Source organism: Anguilla rostrata, chromosome 17 (assembly GCF_018555375.3).
Source record: "Anguilla rostrata isolate EN2019 chromosome 17, ASM1855537v3, whole genome shotgun sequence".
In the NCBI taxonomy this organism is placed as follows: Eukaryota; Metazoa; Chordata; class Actinopteri; order Anguilliformes; family Anguillidae; genus Anguilla; species Anguilla rostrata.
In genome coordinates this window covers 12,349,831-12,363,212 of record NC_057949.1, presented here as the reverse complement: position 1 = coordinate 12,363,212, position 13,382 = coordinate 12,349,831, and the positions used below count along the sequence as shown (strand labels likewise).

General features: G+C 45.4%; 1 protein-coding gene across 1 annotated transcript in view; it reads left to right on the top strand.

Annotated features, from left to right (window-relative positions):
- The window catches only part of sdk1a (sidekick cell adhesion molecule 1a), a 281,598-nt gene that overhangs the window by 245,214 nt on the left and 23,002 nt on the right, over positions 1–13,382 (top strand). Inside the window, exons 28-30 of the mRNA XM_064315729.1 lie at positions 2,060–2,158; positions 8,929–9,123; positions 11,924–12,125. Of these exons, the coding sequence (XP_064171799.1) occupies positions 2,060–2,158; positions 8,929–9,123; positions 11,924–12,125 (496 nt within the window). The remainder of the gene's footprint in view (positions 1–2,059; positions 2,159–8,928; positions 9,124–11,923; positions 12,126–13,382) is intronic.

Here is a 13,382-nt window from a genome sequence, read left to right as displayed (position 1 = left end):
ATTACACCTCGCAGTCACTCTGTGAAACTTCCCCCCGGCAAAGTAGTTAGTCAGTGGCTGCATGTATGTGTGAGACCTCTTAGTCTCCATGGCGATGGGAGTGTCTGACCAATCACAGGGGCACAGTGGAGCCGGCAGGATTGGTGTCAGTGAAAGGAAGAGTTGGCAGAGGTGATGGATGCTGATGTTCAGTGTGTGTGTGTGTGCGTGTGTGCTTGCCTGTTTTTGTTTTTTACATTGCTTATTTGTTATTTTGTCCGTATTCAAGATGACGTACAGAGCTTACATTTTACCTACAGCCTTTTTAGCTATTCTGGAATCTATTCAGATCAAATGATGTACTCAGGGAAATAACAGCAGTGTATCTGCAACCGTCTAATTACGAGCCCTTTTGACAAAAACATACCTAACCAGCACATAACATTAGAGCCTAACAAGCCATTTTTATCTGTTGGGTCCTGTCATACACTCATTAGCTTTGTACAGATCGCCCTTAAGATAGCCTTTCTCATGGCACACAGCCAGTCAGGTGAGGTGGTCATAGGGCTGGGTGAATTACCACAACAATAATTATCAAATGCAATAATGGCCTTTGCCACCATATGGTGCATTCCCTTTCTTGTCCTCTTTTCTAAGTATACCTGATGCGGTAGTAAACGATCAACAACAGGCCGAACGAAATGCTTCCAGAGGAAAAAACATAACTTACAGTAAGTATTGGGTGTTGAAAAGACAGCCAATCAGCGGTAAGGTTGTACAGCTTGTGATCATGTGATGTGTTTTCATCAAGCACATGGAAGCTACAAGGTCTTGCTGCCGATTGGCTGTCTTATGGCCACCCAATAGAGAACAGTTGTGGTTGTTCACTACTGCATCAGATATAATCAAAGAAAAAAAAAAGAAAAAAAGAAAGGCTATAGGTCACACGGTGGCGACGGCCGTAATTGCATTTGATGATTATCATTGTGTGATATCGCCCAGCTCTAGGTGGCCACCAATGAACGCCGGCTGGATATTCATCCACTGTGTGGCACTGTGTCATCTAAACCACATGTAAACTCAAACCTCAATCCAGAGAGTTCCAGTCATGCTCATTAAACCAAACCCTAATATCACCCCCCCCCCCTCCCATTTGCTCAAGGGGACGGGTTCATGGAGGGTAGTCAGCAGTCATCTCCCGAGGAAACAATTTCCCGTGGTGTCAGCTGACTTACCTGTGACCTGCCCTCTTGCCTGGGGCTGGGTATCCAATCAGACTGGCTGTGACCTTGGGGGGGAAGTTTGGTGGGGAGCTCACTACTAAGTAGTACTCTGTGTAGCCATGTAGAGAATAAGAGACAAGTCCATACAGAATGTGTACATTAGGTTTGAATGTTGAATGCGGCTATAAGTGCATATAATGAGAGCCCATGTTCTAAACTGAGTATTCTTTAAAACCAGTGTGTTATAGTCGTTAAGACCATGGTCTAGGGAGTACAGCACAGTAGCTTGCAGGTTGGAGTCGCAGAAGGTCCACGACCAGTGTACCCTCAGTGTAGCTGCATTGCTTCAGTAATGCATTCACTTCATAAATGGATAATGTAACAAAAATCTAAATTATGCAAGGGGTATCTCATCAGCAAATTAATAATATAATTAAACCTAGCAAGTGTCCATGTATATCTGAGCTGTGCAGACAGGGGTTTAAATGTTTGATTACTTGCCTTGGCTGTATTTATTAAAATCTGTTTAACCGAAGTGAGCTGGATTTCCCAGAATCCTCATGCTCGGTTTAACCGAACGTGTCAGCGGCCGCCGACGGTTTCCCCGCCAGCTATCCGTGCGGCGGCCGGTTATGAGGCCGGGTGTAATTGCGTGTGTGGGTGAGCTCATCGGGGGCGAGCCCGGGGAGGGTTTACGCAGCCCGGGATCATTGTGTCAGGCAAACAGCGTGTGCTGAATGTAAAGAGCCTGCCCGTTCCTGCCTCGGGACGAACGCGGCTGATTGGCTGGTTGAAAGGAACCCTGGAGCACGTGTTCACGCCTCCGTCCTGTCTCTCTGCTCCCCCCCCCCCCCCAGTCCCCGGCCCGCCCGTGAGGCTGGTGTTCCCGGACGTGGGCCTGACGGAGGTGAGGGTGGTGTGGCAGCCCCCGGTGGACCCCAACGGCATCATCTTGGGTAAGAGGGGCGTGGGCGTGCGGACGAGGAGTACAGCGGGTGTGGGGAGTGTGCGGGCAGGGTGAGGACAGGTGGGGGATGGGCAGTGAGGGCAGGGGGTTTGAAGAGGGGATGTGATTAGGAGGGGGGAGTATGTGCACCGGTGCAATGGATTAAAATTTCTGTTTAGTGAAGAAAACTCTGCATTGCATGCCTACTCACAGACATGTCTAAAGCAGACTTTATTCCTGAGTTTCATTGGTGAGAAATGTTTAAATTGCAGGTTTCTGGGGAGGGGTGGTGGGGGAGGTGTGTGACTGAAAAGTAGGGGATAGAGTCTGCTACTGCCACCCAGAGTAACCTTTTTGTCAGTGCCTCATTCTGTGATCTGGAAATGATTAACCTTTATCCTTAAAATTGACTTAGAAATAAGGCCAATCGTTTTTTCTTAAGAAACAACGGTTTGGCGAGTTAATTTTGCTGATCGCTGAACTTGCCAAATTGTCTGTAAGGCAAGAAAGGAATACTTGCATTGATTTGCAGTTAACCGTTAAAAGTTCAAATCCTGTGTGATTCAGTATGATTCCGTTTCGCGTGTATTATTTTTCATTGGCCCACACAGTCCCATGTGATATTTTAGATACGTAGAGAAGTTCCTGAAGACATGTTTGCTTTACAGTGGCAGCAGCATGTACAATGGTGTTATGCTTCCATTAAAAAATAGCATTTAATATAACTGTCTCTGGGACACTCAACTTGAAAAGAGGTACTTCAAGGGAAGGAGAACCAACATAAATCACACAATATGGAAACTGGTAACTTATAATTGTGAATAAGCGCTAAAAATGTATTATTGAAGCTGTTCGTGTATACAGCCTTTGGACACATAACATCACTATGCAAACTCCTTTGGAGTTACTTGCTTTGTTTTTTCTTGCTTTAGAATACATTCCTAAGAATGCCTCTATGCCAGTGTAAAACCAGCAGGTTGCCAGAATCTTCTCTAAATATCTAAAATACCCATCATCGCACGCAGAAACTGTCTGTGCCAATCAAACATACATTAAAATGGTATAATATTTTTTTTTTAAACCCAGAAAGTCAACTATCCCTTGAAGGACCACCTTTCATTGAATTCAGGCTCATGTCCAGGCAATGGTACGTCGGCCATTTTTGCTTGCGGCATTACATTTGTTTTATGTCGCAGGGAATAACATATTGGCCTCTTTGAACTCAACACATTGAACCTGAACTTGGTTTGTTTGCACTTGTAGCATTTGCACAATGTGCATTATACTCTCAGAGGTTTACATCACAAGTATCACAGAAGCACTGACCCCTTTAACAAATGGGGCGTGTTTCTTTGACGTGTGCTTGTACCATCAAACCTGTTATTTGTTCACCGTATTATATATGGCTAAGGCATTACCAGTAGCAAAACGCCGGCTGGTGTCAAAATTGGTCCACATTTGAACCGCGTTTCTTTTTTTCTCTCTTTGCAAATAGGGCCTGGTATTTTCTCATGGTGTTCGAAATGCCTGGATACGAATGTGCGAAACCATCGTTCTCCACGTTCTTCCTCCTCGGGGAAACACAACCGCACGCGATTATCCATTTGAATCCCCCCCGGGGAGCTGTGTCAGTTTGTGCTAGAAAATAATTTTACATCAGGTTGAAAGGGAAGGGTGGTGGGGGTGGGGGTGGGGGTGGGGGGGTGATATGATTAAACTGACTGGCACCGTCTGCTGAATACAGCCACAACAGAACAGTAGCAAGTCAAATCCCTGCGCTCCCACAGATTAGTCTGTGAGAAGAAGCATGAAACCTGGGTGAAATATGTTCCCAACACTCTGGGGGTGGGGGTGGGGGGTGAGGGGGGTGAGGGTGAGAAAAGGTTTACTGTTTTCGTCATCTTCTGTTCCAACAGGGAGACACCCTGGAAAATTATATATGTGCCAGATGATGATGTTCTCTGGCTAAGGATCCTTAAAGTTGGCCTCAAATAATGACTGCGACATTTGCGATGAATTATAGGGACGACGCATTGGGTGAATGATGGCATGCGATCCTATTCCTTTCTCCCGCGTGAGGTGGTGGATCAGGCTCTCTGTGTCCACAATGGGATTGCCGCGTTCCTTGCACGTCGAAAACAGATTTAGCCATCCTTGGGATAAGTATGAAGACATGTTTTCGTGAGGGATTTTTGTTTTGATTTTTTTGTTTTGTTTTATGAAACGGCTTGGAGGTTCTCGCACGGTAGCTCACCCAGCGGGTTCCCACCGTACCTCAGAAATGCCTGTGGACTCCTGGAAGCAGTCTCAGCCCAGCGGAGGAGCGAACCACAGCACTGCTATCAAAGCCATGCTGGGGGGGGTACTCTTTCCGAAAAATGTCATAATTCACGCCTTTGTTTCATTCTTCTCAAACTGCACCCAGGGCATTTCTCTGAAGAAACAATGACTGCACGCCGCTATTGGCTAGTTTACAGTGACACATCGATGCGAGATTATAAAAGTATGTTTAAATCTGTATGGTGAAAGTATGCTTTCAGGAACAACCCTCAGTCAAGTTTGTATTTGAAATACATGAAGTCTTTATATTCGGGCGGAATTTGAAAATAAACCTACAGGTTCCTGAGAATTTTCAACATACTCTAACCTGTAACAAAACAAAATGAATATTTTATGAATTTGTTTTTTTTTTTTTTTTTGTTCTGAACATGGGTGAAAACGTATGTTTATTTATTGTCAGTAATTTACATACGTTTTTTTTCTGCTGTGTAATGGCGTAAAATATTTCAAATAATTATGTGACCCAGGTATGGTCAGGAAGATGAATTTAAATTTGAACAGTACCAAGCTCCTTCCAAACAGCAGACCTTTTGTTTATTTATACTGGGTACAGTGTGCCCAGCTCAACCCTTTCGATTGGTTTTTCTTGAGAAATGAGGCTGTGGTGCCCTGTCGGTTTCCGGTAGTTTCCGCACTCTGAACTCCCTGTACACTCTAGCACAGCCCAGTGTAGCGTAAACCCATTTCCCTCCTTCACAGCCTGGCTGAAAAATATCATCCTGTCTGGAAAGCCATTCAGAATCAGGTATTTGCCCTCAGAGAATCTGCGAGAGCTGACCATTTATGTCACTGGAGAGTAGCGTACATTCGCTTTTGAATTTGTTGGCAATTGTTAGCAGTAATCCATCATAAATTTGCCTGGGGCCCCATTTATAAAATGTTTGTACGTGTGGATTTCGAGCCTAAATTCAGTAGATTTGATCTTGTGTGAGAATCCAAGCACAAACTGAGGTTTATAGAACTTGAAACTGACATGGAAACGTTCTTGTACGCAAACAACAGTGTTCCTTGTGGCTATGAAGCTGTTCTGCGGGCTTTTTAATCAGATGTGAGAATATTTTGCCAATCCCCTCACATGTGCAGCTGTATAGGCTATTAGATGATGCCTCAGATTTATTTTTGTGATAAGCCCAGTGTTGTGGGCCATAAACTAGGCTACTGCAGCATTTGCTGTTAACATTCAAGTGTGCAATCCGGTATGAAAAAAGAAGAGAATAATAATTATAATAATAACAACCAACACAACAACAACAATAATACCTTTAAAAAGTCTACCTTTAAAAAGTTATTTAAAATCAATGTCCAATTTAAATGTACATGTCATAATGATTGATATACAAAAACTCTGTATAGCTATATTGAGAGCTATATTCGGAGCAAGCAACAGAAGACTTGTATTGCTGCCTACCCAAAAATAAAAAATTCAGCGGGGCATAAAGGAGAGGTGAGAAAAACAGAAATGGGTGGGAACAAAACGGAGAATTTCACGCACGTCTAGGCAGTAGCCTACACTCAGTGTCACAGCTGTGGAGGCCGTTCTGTTATGTTTGTATAGCTACCTTTACCTGTCCTGCCGCAGCTAGACCCTAGTTCCTGCCTCAAAATGTCTGCCTGCAACAAGACATGACAGGGCTGGAGCCTTTGAATTGCTGTGTTGAGGACTGCTGCCACGTCGGAACGGGATACACCTCCGGTGAAAGCTCACATTTTCCCACGCAGCCATTCTCCTCGATAAATAGCCGGGCTGTCAGTCCGTGGATAGTTGTCCCGGGTTGTTTTCGACGCACGTTATAAAAAGCGACAGCTCGCCCTTGGAAGACTGAAAATATCTCCGGACGCAGAACTTTGTCGTTGCATGTGAGCCTCGTCCAACGGAATTGGTTTGTCCACCTGTCAGATGCATCTTAGTCGGTTTTTTTGACAGTGCTGTGAGATGCGTTTTTACGTCAGACGCGAGCGATGAATATGCGTGAGGAGAATCCTGAAAGCCGGGCCCACAGGCTCCTGTGTAAGGTCCGCTTCGCCTCGTCTGTCCTTTCTGCTGCGCAGGTTATTTACAACTCGCGGTCTTAACGTCTTCCTCCATTAAGTACACCGCAGGTGGCACTTTTAAATTACCCTGCCCTCCTCGGCTGCTCGACTGCCGGCTGTTCACGGCTATGAGCCGCTTCATTTAAGTGCAATATTGTCTTATAAACAGGAGATTTTACACCGCGGGTCTTAAAAAGCAAGCTGTGACAGGAATATATTGGCGGGCTCGCCCTTCATCCTGACAGCTTGGCGCGGAATGCTTTCTGTCCTCGTTCGGTCCACGGCGAGGGTTATCGTCACGCTCTGTCATTAGAGCGTGAGGTGCTCGGGCGCCCCGATGCGTAATACTTACGTTGAGGCAAGCTCTGATGAATCGGTGCTTAATTAACATGCGTTATCTAAACATTGCAGGTCAGATTCTGGGCTGAGCTGTTAATTGGCTATGGCCGGAAGTCGTCAAACGGCAGGACGTAATTGGCTGGTGTCCTTGCTGTTGTCGGTTGGGTTGGGTTGGGCGGACTGCAGGCTCTTGTCATCCAGAAGTGGCCCTCCTGCCCTCTGAGAGATGGCTGTTCCGCCAAACTGACACCCTCCCTGGGGCTGCGCTGTGGCCAATTATGAGTCGCCCTGAGGGGCTGTCGGCCACCGTTAGCACGGGTACACGGTCTGGTTTCAAGTACCAGAGCACAGGGATCATTGTCCTGAAATCCCGCGTTTTTAACGGGTTGAAAAAAATGAATTTTGTCCGTAGAATGTACTTTGCCACCAAGAAAGTTACGAGCACGTGTTGTGGAGTCTGCGATCCTTCAAGAGCAAGCGAGCACGACATGCTGGTCGGTTCACTCCTGATTATAGATAAACTGGACTGGAATAAATGGCCCATTTTTGTAAGTATGCCTTCTTAGACCCGTGCATCTGCTCAAAAGGTCTGTCCTCGCAGCAGGGCTCTCCTGTTGCGGATGCAGCAGAGCATTGTGCGTGATGGGAAGGCCTTCTGTTTCAGTTGAGTTACCAGGTCTTCAGGATCGGTGATCACCGCGGTCCTCAGCCAGCATAATAAATCTGCCGAAGTGCGGTGCGGGAGGGGGAGGGGGAGGGCGATCCGACCAATTACACCGCTCGCTGGGTGCCGGAAACCCATCGGAAAAGAACGGTTTGGAAGAACGGGTCGCGGGTCACAGCTCGGCGTAACAAATCTGATAGTGCTGTGGCTCGCATCCGCGGCCCTGTCCAAATCCCCGACGGAAAGCTGCCGAAATGGAGGGGGGGGGGGGGGGCTGGTATTGACCTCTATACCTGAAGGGGAGGCTTGAAATACGTACCAAGAATTTAAGCGCCGAGAAAATAATTTAAAGTCATTATTCCAGACTTGCCAGGGCCAGTTATTTCACTATTTTGCCAAAGGGGACAACTGGACGAAACACAAAAAACACACAGCATGCGTGCTGAAATCTGGTCTTTTGCCACCAGTCTGAATTAATGTACGCTGAATTGCTGTCAATCTTTTTTACATATAACTGTATGTATTACAATTAACCGCTTGAGCGACTCTACGTTTCACATTACATTAGTCATTATGCTTCAACACGAAAGCGCTCGCACCCCAGGTGGCTGTGGGTTTGTCTTACAAATTAAATGAACGCTGATACCCATGCTTGGCTAATAACTCCGTCTTTGGTTTAATTGATTTTGAACCCTGTGAGACATTGTGGCTTAGACATGGCTTTTATGATCTCCTTAAAGGAACAGTGAGGTAGAGTCGAGCAGTACAGAGGCTAGGCTAGCTGTGTAGCTGCTCATCTTTAAACTAAGAATTTTCAGGTTCCAAACCCACATACGACACAGCTGTTTTACAGTTGGACAAGGTACAGCACTTATACCAAGTTCCCTTCAGTGTGTTTCCAGTGGTAAAAATGTACAATATTGATAAATCGACAAACAAATCAAAATCATCTGCTGGAAACAAAGCTTGTATATTTTTTGACAGCAAATAAATTGTAATCTATTCTGCATCTATTCTGAGAATAAACAGTGGGTGATCTGATAAATAGCATGGTGAATGCTGAGTGAAAGTCTTCATGGCTTTCTATGGTCATACGCAGTGTGTCTTTATCTTGTTATGCAGAATCTGAAGTACAACGAATCTTCCTGAAAAAAAAGTCCTTCAAAACTTGTTGCTGGACGTTTTTGAAACTGGCATTTTTGATTCCACCATACAGTATGTATTGGGAGATTGCTTGCGCAACAGGGCAACACCTTTGTTAAAAGCTACAATTGTGTACTTGTCATAATTGTGAAAGAATTTAAAATGACACAGACGTTAAAGTGCTACCGTGTGAACCGTTTTGAATATGAAAGCCAAAGCACAGCTCAAAGAGTCCACTACGTTCTGTTTCCTTTCGTGCCCAGGGTACCAGATAGCCTACTGCCTGAACGCCAGCAGCCCTAAGCAGTTCACCACGGTGGAGGTGGACTCCGACGCCCGCCAGTTCACCGTGACCCGTCTGGCTCCGGAGTCGCCGTACATATTCCGCATCTCCGCCAGAACCCAGCAGGGCTGGGGCCCCCCCGAGCAGGCGGTCGTCATAACGACGGAAACGCGAGGTAACGTGGTCACAACATTGGGCTTGATTCAATCAACATTTAAAGAGCTTTAAAATGTAGCATTCATTACAAATGTGTTTGATGACAAAGATGACTTACATGCTCTTTATCGCTTCATTTTACTGTAGAACAGATTGGGCAAGAAAAATGACTGTTCCTTGCAGGATGAAACGTGGATTAAATACAAAATAATTTTGTATTGGACATGAACACTATGTATAATCTGTGTGATGAGCCATATAGTTCTAATCTCAGTTTGTCTGAGATTAGAATTAGAATTTACTTTGCTTATTCTAAGTTATACAGTAGCTTTCATCCTCACCAACGCAGTTTGTGGAGTTCCACTATCACCAAACCCGATTCTTGAAAATATTAGAACATTTTTGAACTAACTTTAATTAAATTTTTTTTTTTTTGTTATTGGTAAAAGTTGATTGTTCACATATATTGAGTGAATCCAGGCCATGTTTTTTTTAATACTCGCCAGAGTATAAGCCTTTTCTTAATCAATTTCCATTCCTTTGAAGAGGTTTGCGCTTCTGGATTCATCTCCCTGATGAGGATATTGGAATGTCTTCAAAAATATTTTGGGAACAATTACTCATTCAGCACTATAAACATTTTATTGGCTTGCATTGTCAAACTTGCTGTTTGAAGTTCCTTGCCATTTCAGCTCTGAGCCTATTATTTGTTTTTATATTTCCAACTGTCGGATTAGTTCACCTCGGTGCTATGGAGGACATGCAGTTGAAAACGCCACAGATATGAGGAACTGAATGACATAATGGCTTCTCACAAAGAGCTTTTTGCGGAATAGTAGTTGAAAATTACAAAAATCATTTACTCTGTACAACTAATTGGGGCATGAAATTTATAAGTCAATATGCGTTTGGAAACGAACCCCTGGGAACATGTTTAATTGCACGTACTGTATCAAGTGCACGCTGGGTAAATGGTCCTGAAATGACTGATTTATTAATGCTCGCTGCATCCAAACAAACACTTTTCCTGGGATTTTGTTACCAAACTAGGTAACATTTTTACCATCAGACAGAGATATGGGCCAGTGCAGCCTAAATATCCAATGATATCTTAATACCAATTTGAATTTTAATTATGTGATAAAATAAAGCAAATGATGTCCAAAGGCATATGTATTATCCATAGCCATTGGCCATGCTTTTGGATACCGTTTTCCAAAGCATAGCTTTGTCTAGCACAAGATTTTCCATCTTTATGTAGTGAAAAGCAAAGAAGCATCTCTGTATGTTTTCCCTCTCACCAATTACAGCTTAATCCAATACGACCAATTTTTTGTTCTCCGATCTCACGGTCGATTCAGATTTGCGCAGTGGTGTCTTTTGTAAGGAAAACATATTGTGTTTCATGGAGTGTGGATAATGGAATTTTGAACAAGGGTATCTGAACCGACAAATGGTGCGCAGGGACTTCCCTTCTCTTGTACGGAATGCTTCTGAATCAGCCTGAGAGATTAAGCACTCTGATGAGTGTCTTCTCTAACACGCAGAAGAGGGAAGACTTTGATAATGATAATGATCAGCATAGCGCCGCAACAGAGAGAAATAAAAAGAGAGGAGACATTTGACGCCGCAGCCTTTCGCAAACTGAAAAGGCAGCGAAGGAGGAGATGTTTTTGGGCAATAAATGCTGATTTATGGAGGCTCTATAAGCGCTCGAGAAGGCTGGTCAACCGTTTGACAGCAGGTCCAATCAATATGTGTTTTGTTGCCCGGTCGGCATCTTTAATAACCTTCATCAATAACGGCTCCCATTAGAACAAACAATTAGGGCCTCTGTCTATTGAGCTCTGTATTCAAATCAATGGGGATGGGGGGCAGGCATTGCACTGTGAATAAAAGAGAGGTGAGAAGAGGAGAGGAGCGGAAAGAGAGGAAACATAGGACAGGGGAGGAAAGGAGAAGAGAGACTAGGTCTGATGGGAAGGGTGTGGCTGACTGCACCAGGTGATCACTCCCACCAGCAGGGGGCAGCCTGACCTGTGGCTGAACTGTCCTTGCCATATTAATTCCACTAACTGATATCAAAAGCATTTGTCTGTATGTGAGCTTGAAAAGTTTTTCAAGTTCTCTATGAGATAGAATTTATTCACCATTTCGTTATTCTTTTCATGGATGAACTGGATAGGACTGGATCCTGGATTCCTTCTGCATAAGTCTCATACTTTAAGACTTTAGTCTTTTTGTATTGTTGATATTCTCTTTGTGTTCTCTTTGTGATCTTTCTTTTTCAGAGTATTTCTATGTTTGTTGAGTATTTATGTTTCTATGTCTTTTCTGTTGCACTCCCTCATAGCCAAGTTAAGCCACGGAAATGCAGGTTCTAGGGTGGATCCAGGGTCATACAATTAGGGTAGCTGTTGGTGCAAGCTTTTGTTCTCCAAAGCATCATGAACTCAATCACTGTAACCAGTCCTGTTCCTGGAGATCTACCGTCCTGCAGGTTTTCACTTCAACCCAACAAAGCACACCTCATTCAACAGCTAGAGATTTCATGAGCTGCTAATTAGTAGAGTCATTAGGGTTAAAATGAAAACCTACAGGATTGTAGATCTCCAGGAACGTGATTGGTTAACACTGAACTAAATAATCTTTATTGTTTTTGTTTTGGTGCTTGGATGACAGAAAAACCTCTGCCAACACTGGCCCTTCATACTGGCCTACTCACCCACAAAGTGCCCACACTGGGACATGATGTTTGGCAGCCAAGGCTGGTTTGGTTTGGTGGGCATTGTTTGAAGGCCTCTCTGCCCCCTCCTCAGAGCGTCCTCAGCCCCCGAAGGAGCTGAGCGTGTCCCAGGAGGAGGTGCGCTCCCGCCGGCTGCTCCTGCGCTGGGTCCCGGGAGGGGACGGCTCCTCGCCCGTGCGCTACTTCACCCTGCAGACCCGCGAGCTGCCCGACGGAGACTGGCGCACTCACTCCTCCGCCATCCGGCCCAACAGCACCTCCTGGGAGGTGGAGAGGTGAGTGCGCCGCCTGCCGTCCCTCTGACGTGGCCGAACGATAGCGCACACGCAGCCATGACCTCACCTGCAACCTGCCTCAGACACAGAGACAAGTGCCATCGCGTTTCACTTAGACGCCAGATACGTCTCCACCAATCACATTGTACATTAGTTATAACAAATATACCAACGTCTTTGGTAATTGGTGGACACCTTCTGGCTGTACTGCCTGGATATAGTATAGCAAGTATCGGCAGAAAGTACCGACAAATCAGTATTGCTCTGTTTCTTATGACTAACATACTCTGTGATTGGTGGAGTTCCTATCCCCATTTTACTATTTGTGATCACAGGTAGGGTAGTTATACCTCTGCATATTGACTGCAGGTGGATACACAGCAAAACTTTAGACTTTGCCAGTAGTCGATGGGCCCACAGTAGGTGTAAGGGAACGAGACATGTGACCAACAGGTTCTGATGTTCTGCCCTTGTAGGCTTGATTACGTCTCATAGCCTGAAGTACCTCAGGAAATGTCCTCTGTAGTAGTAATGGTGGAAGCAGTAGTCATTTATAGTGGTGGTGCTCAATCCTGGAACTCTAGTTCTAGTTCCATGATTGAACTAGAGGCCATTTCGGTCTGTTCTTGCATAAGTGCCTAGCAATGTTCCTGGGCTGGTGCCAAAGAGGGACTGAGACCTCTCCGCCGTACCGCCCGCACGCATCGATGGCATCCGCATCTAGGTTGCTCAAACCGAGAGAGGCTGTGAAAGGGCCAAACTGAAAAGCCACTTGAGCGGGTGAGTCAGGGACAGCGGATGGGAGGAGGATCCGCTTTCAGCTCCGCGGTGCGCCCTCCCCACATCCCACTCAAAGCTGAGGTGGCAAGAGTTCATCCCCACCGGCTTACAGCCCCCCCTCTTCCTCCCCTCCCCTCCCCGAAACAGAAGTGACCTTACTACGACACACTCTCCTTCCTGATACATCCCTTGGCCGTTTTTTATTTTAATCCTCGTTTCATAATCACTCTCATGCCAGTTGGTCTCTCAATTGCTGCACGGTACCAGTTCTCAGGCTGGGGTCATTATTAACAGCTGAGATGGCTTTTCTTCAGCCGTGATTTATTAAGCCCCGGATGATTTGGAAGCCGGGAAATAATCTCGCAAACAGTTGGTGCCGAAGCCCCGAATTTGAATTCCACTTCAGCGGCCACGGTGATTACTACCCGTCCCCGGGTAAATTGGCACTTTATATGCGTTCTCGGGGCTGCTCTATCT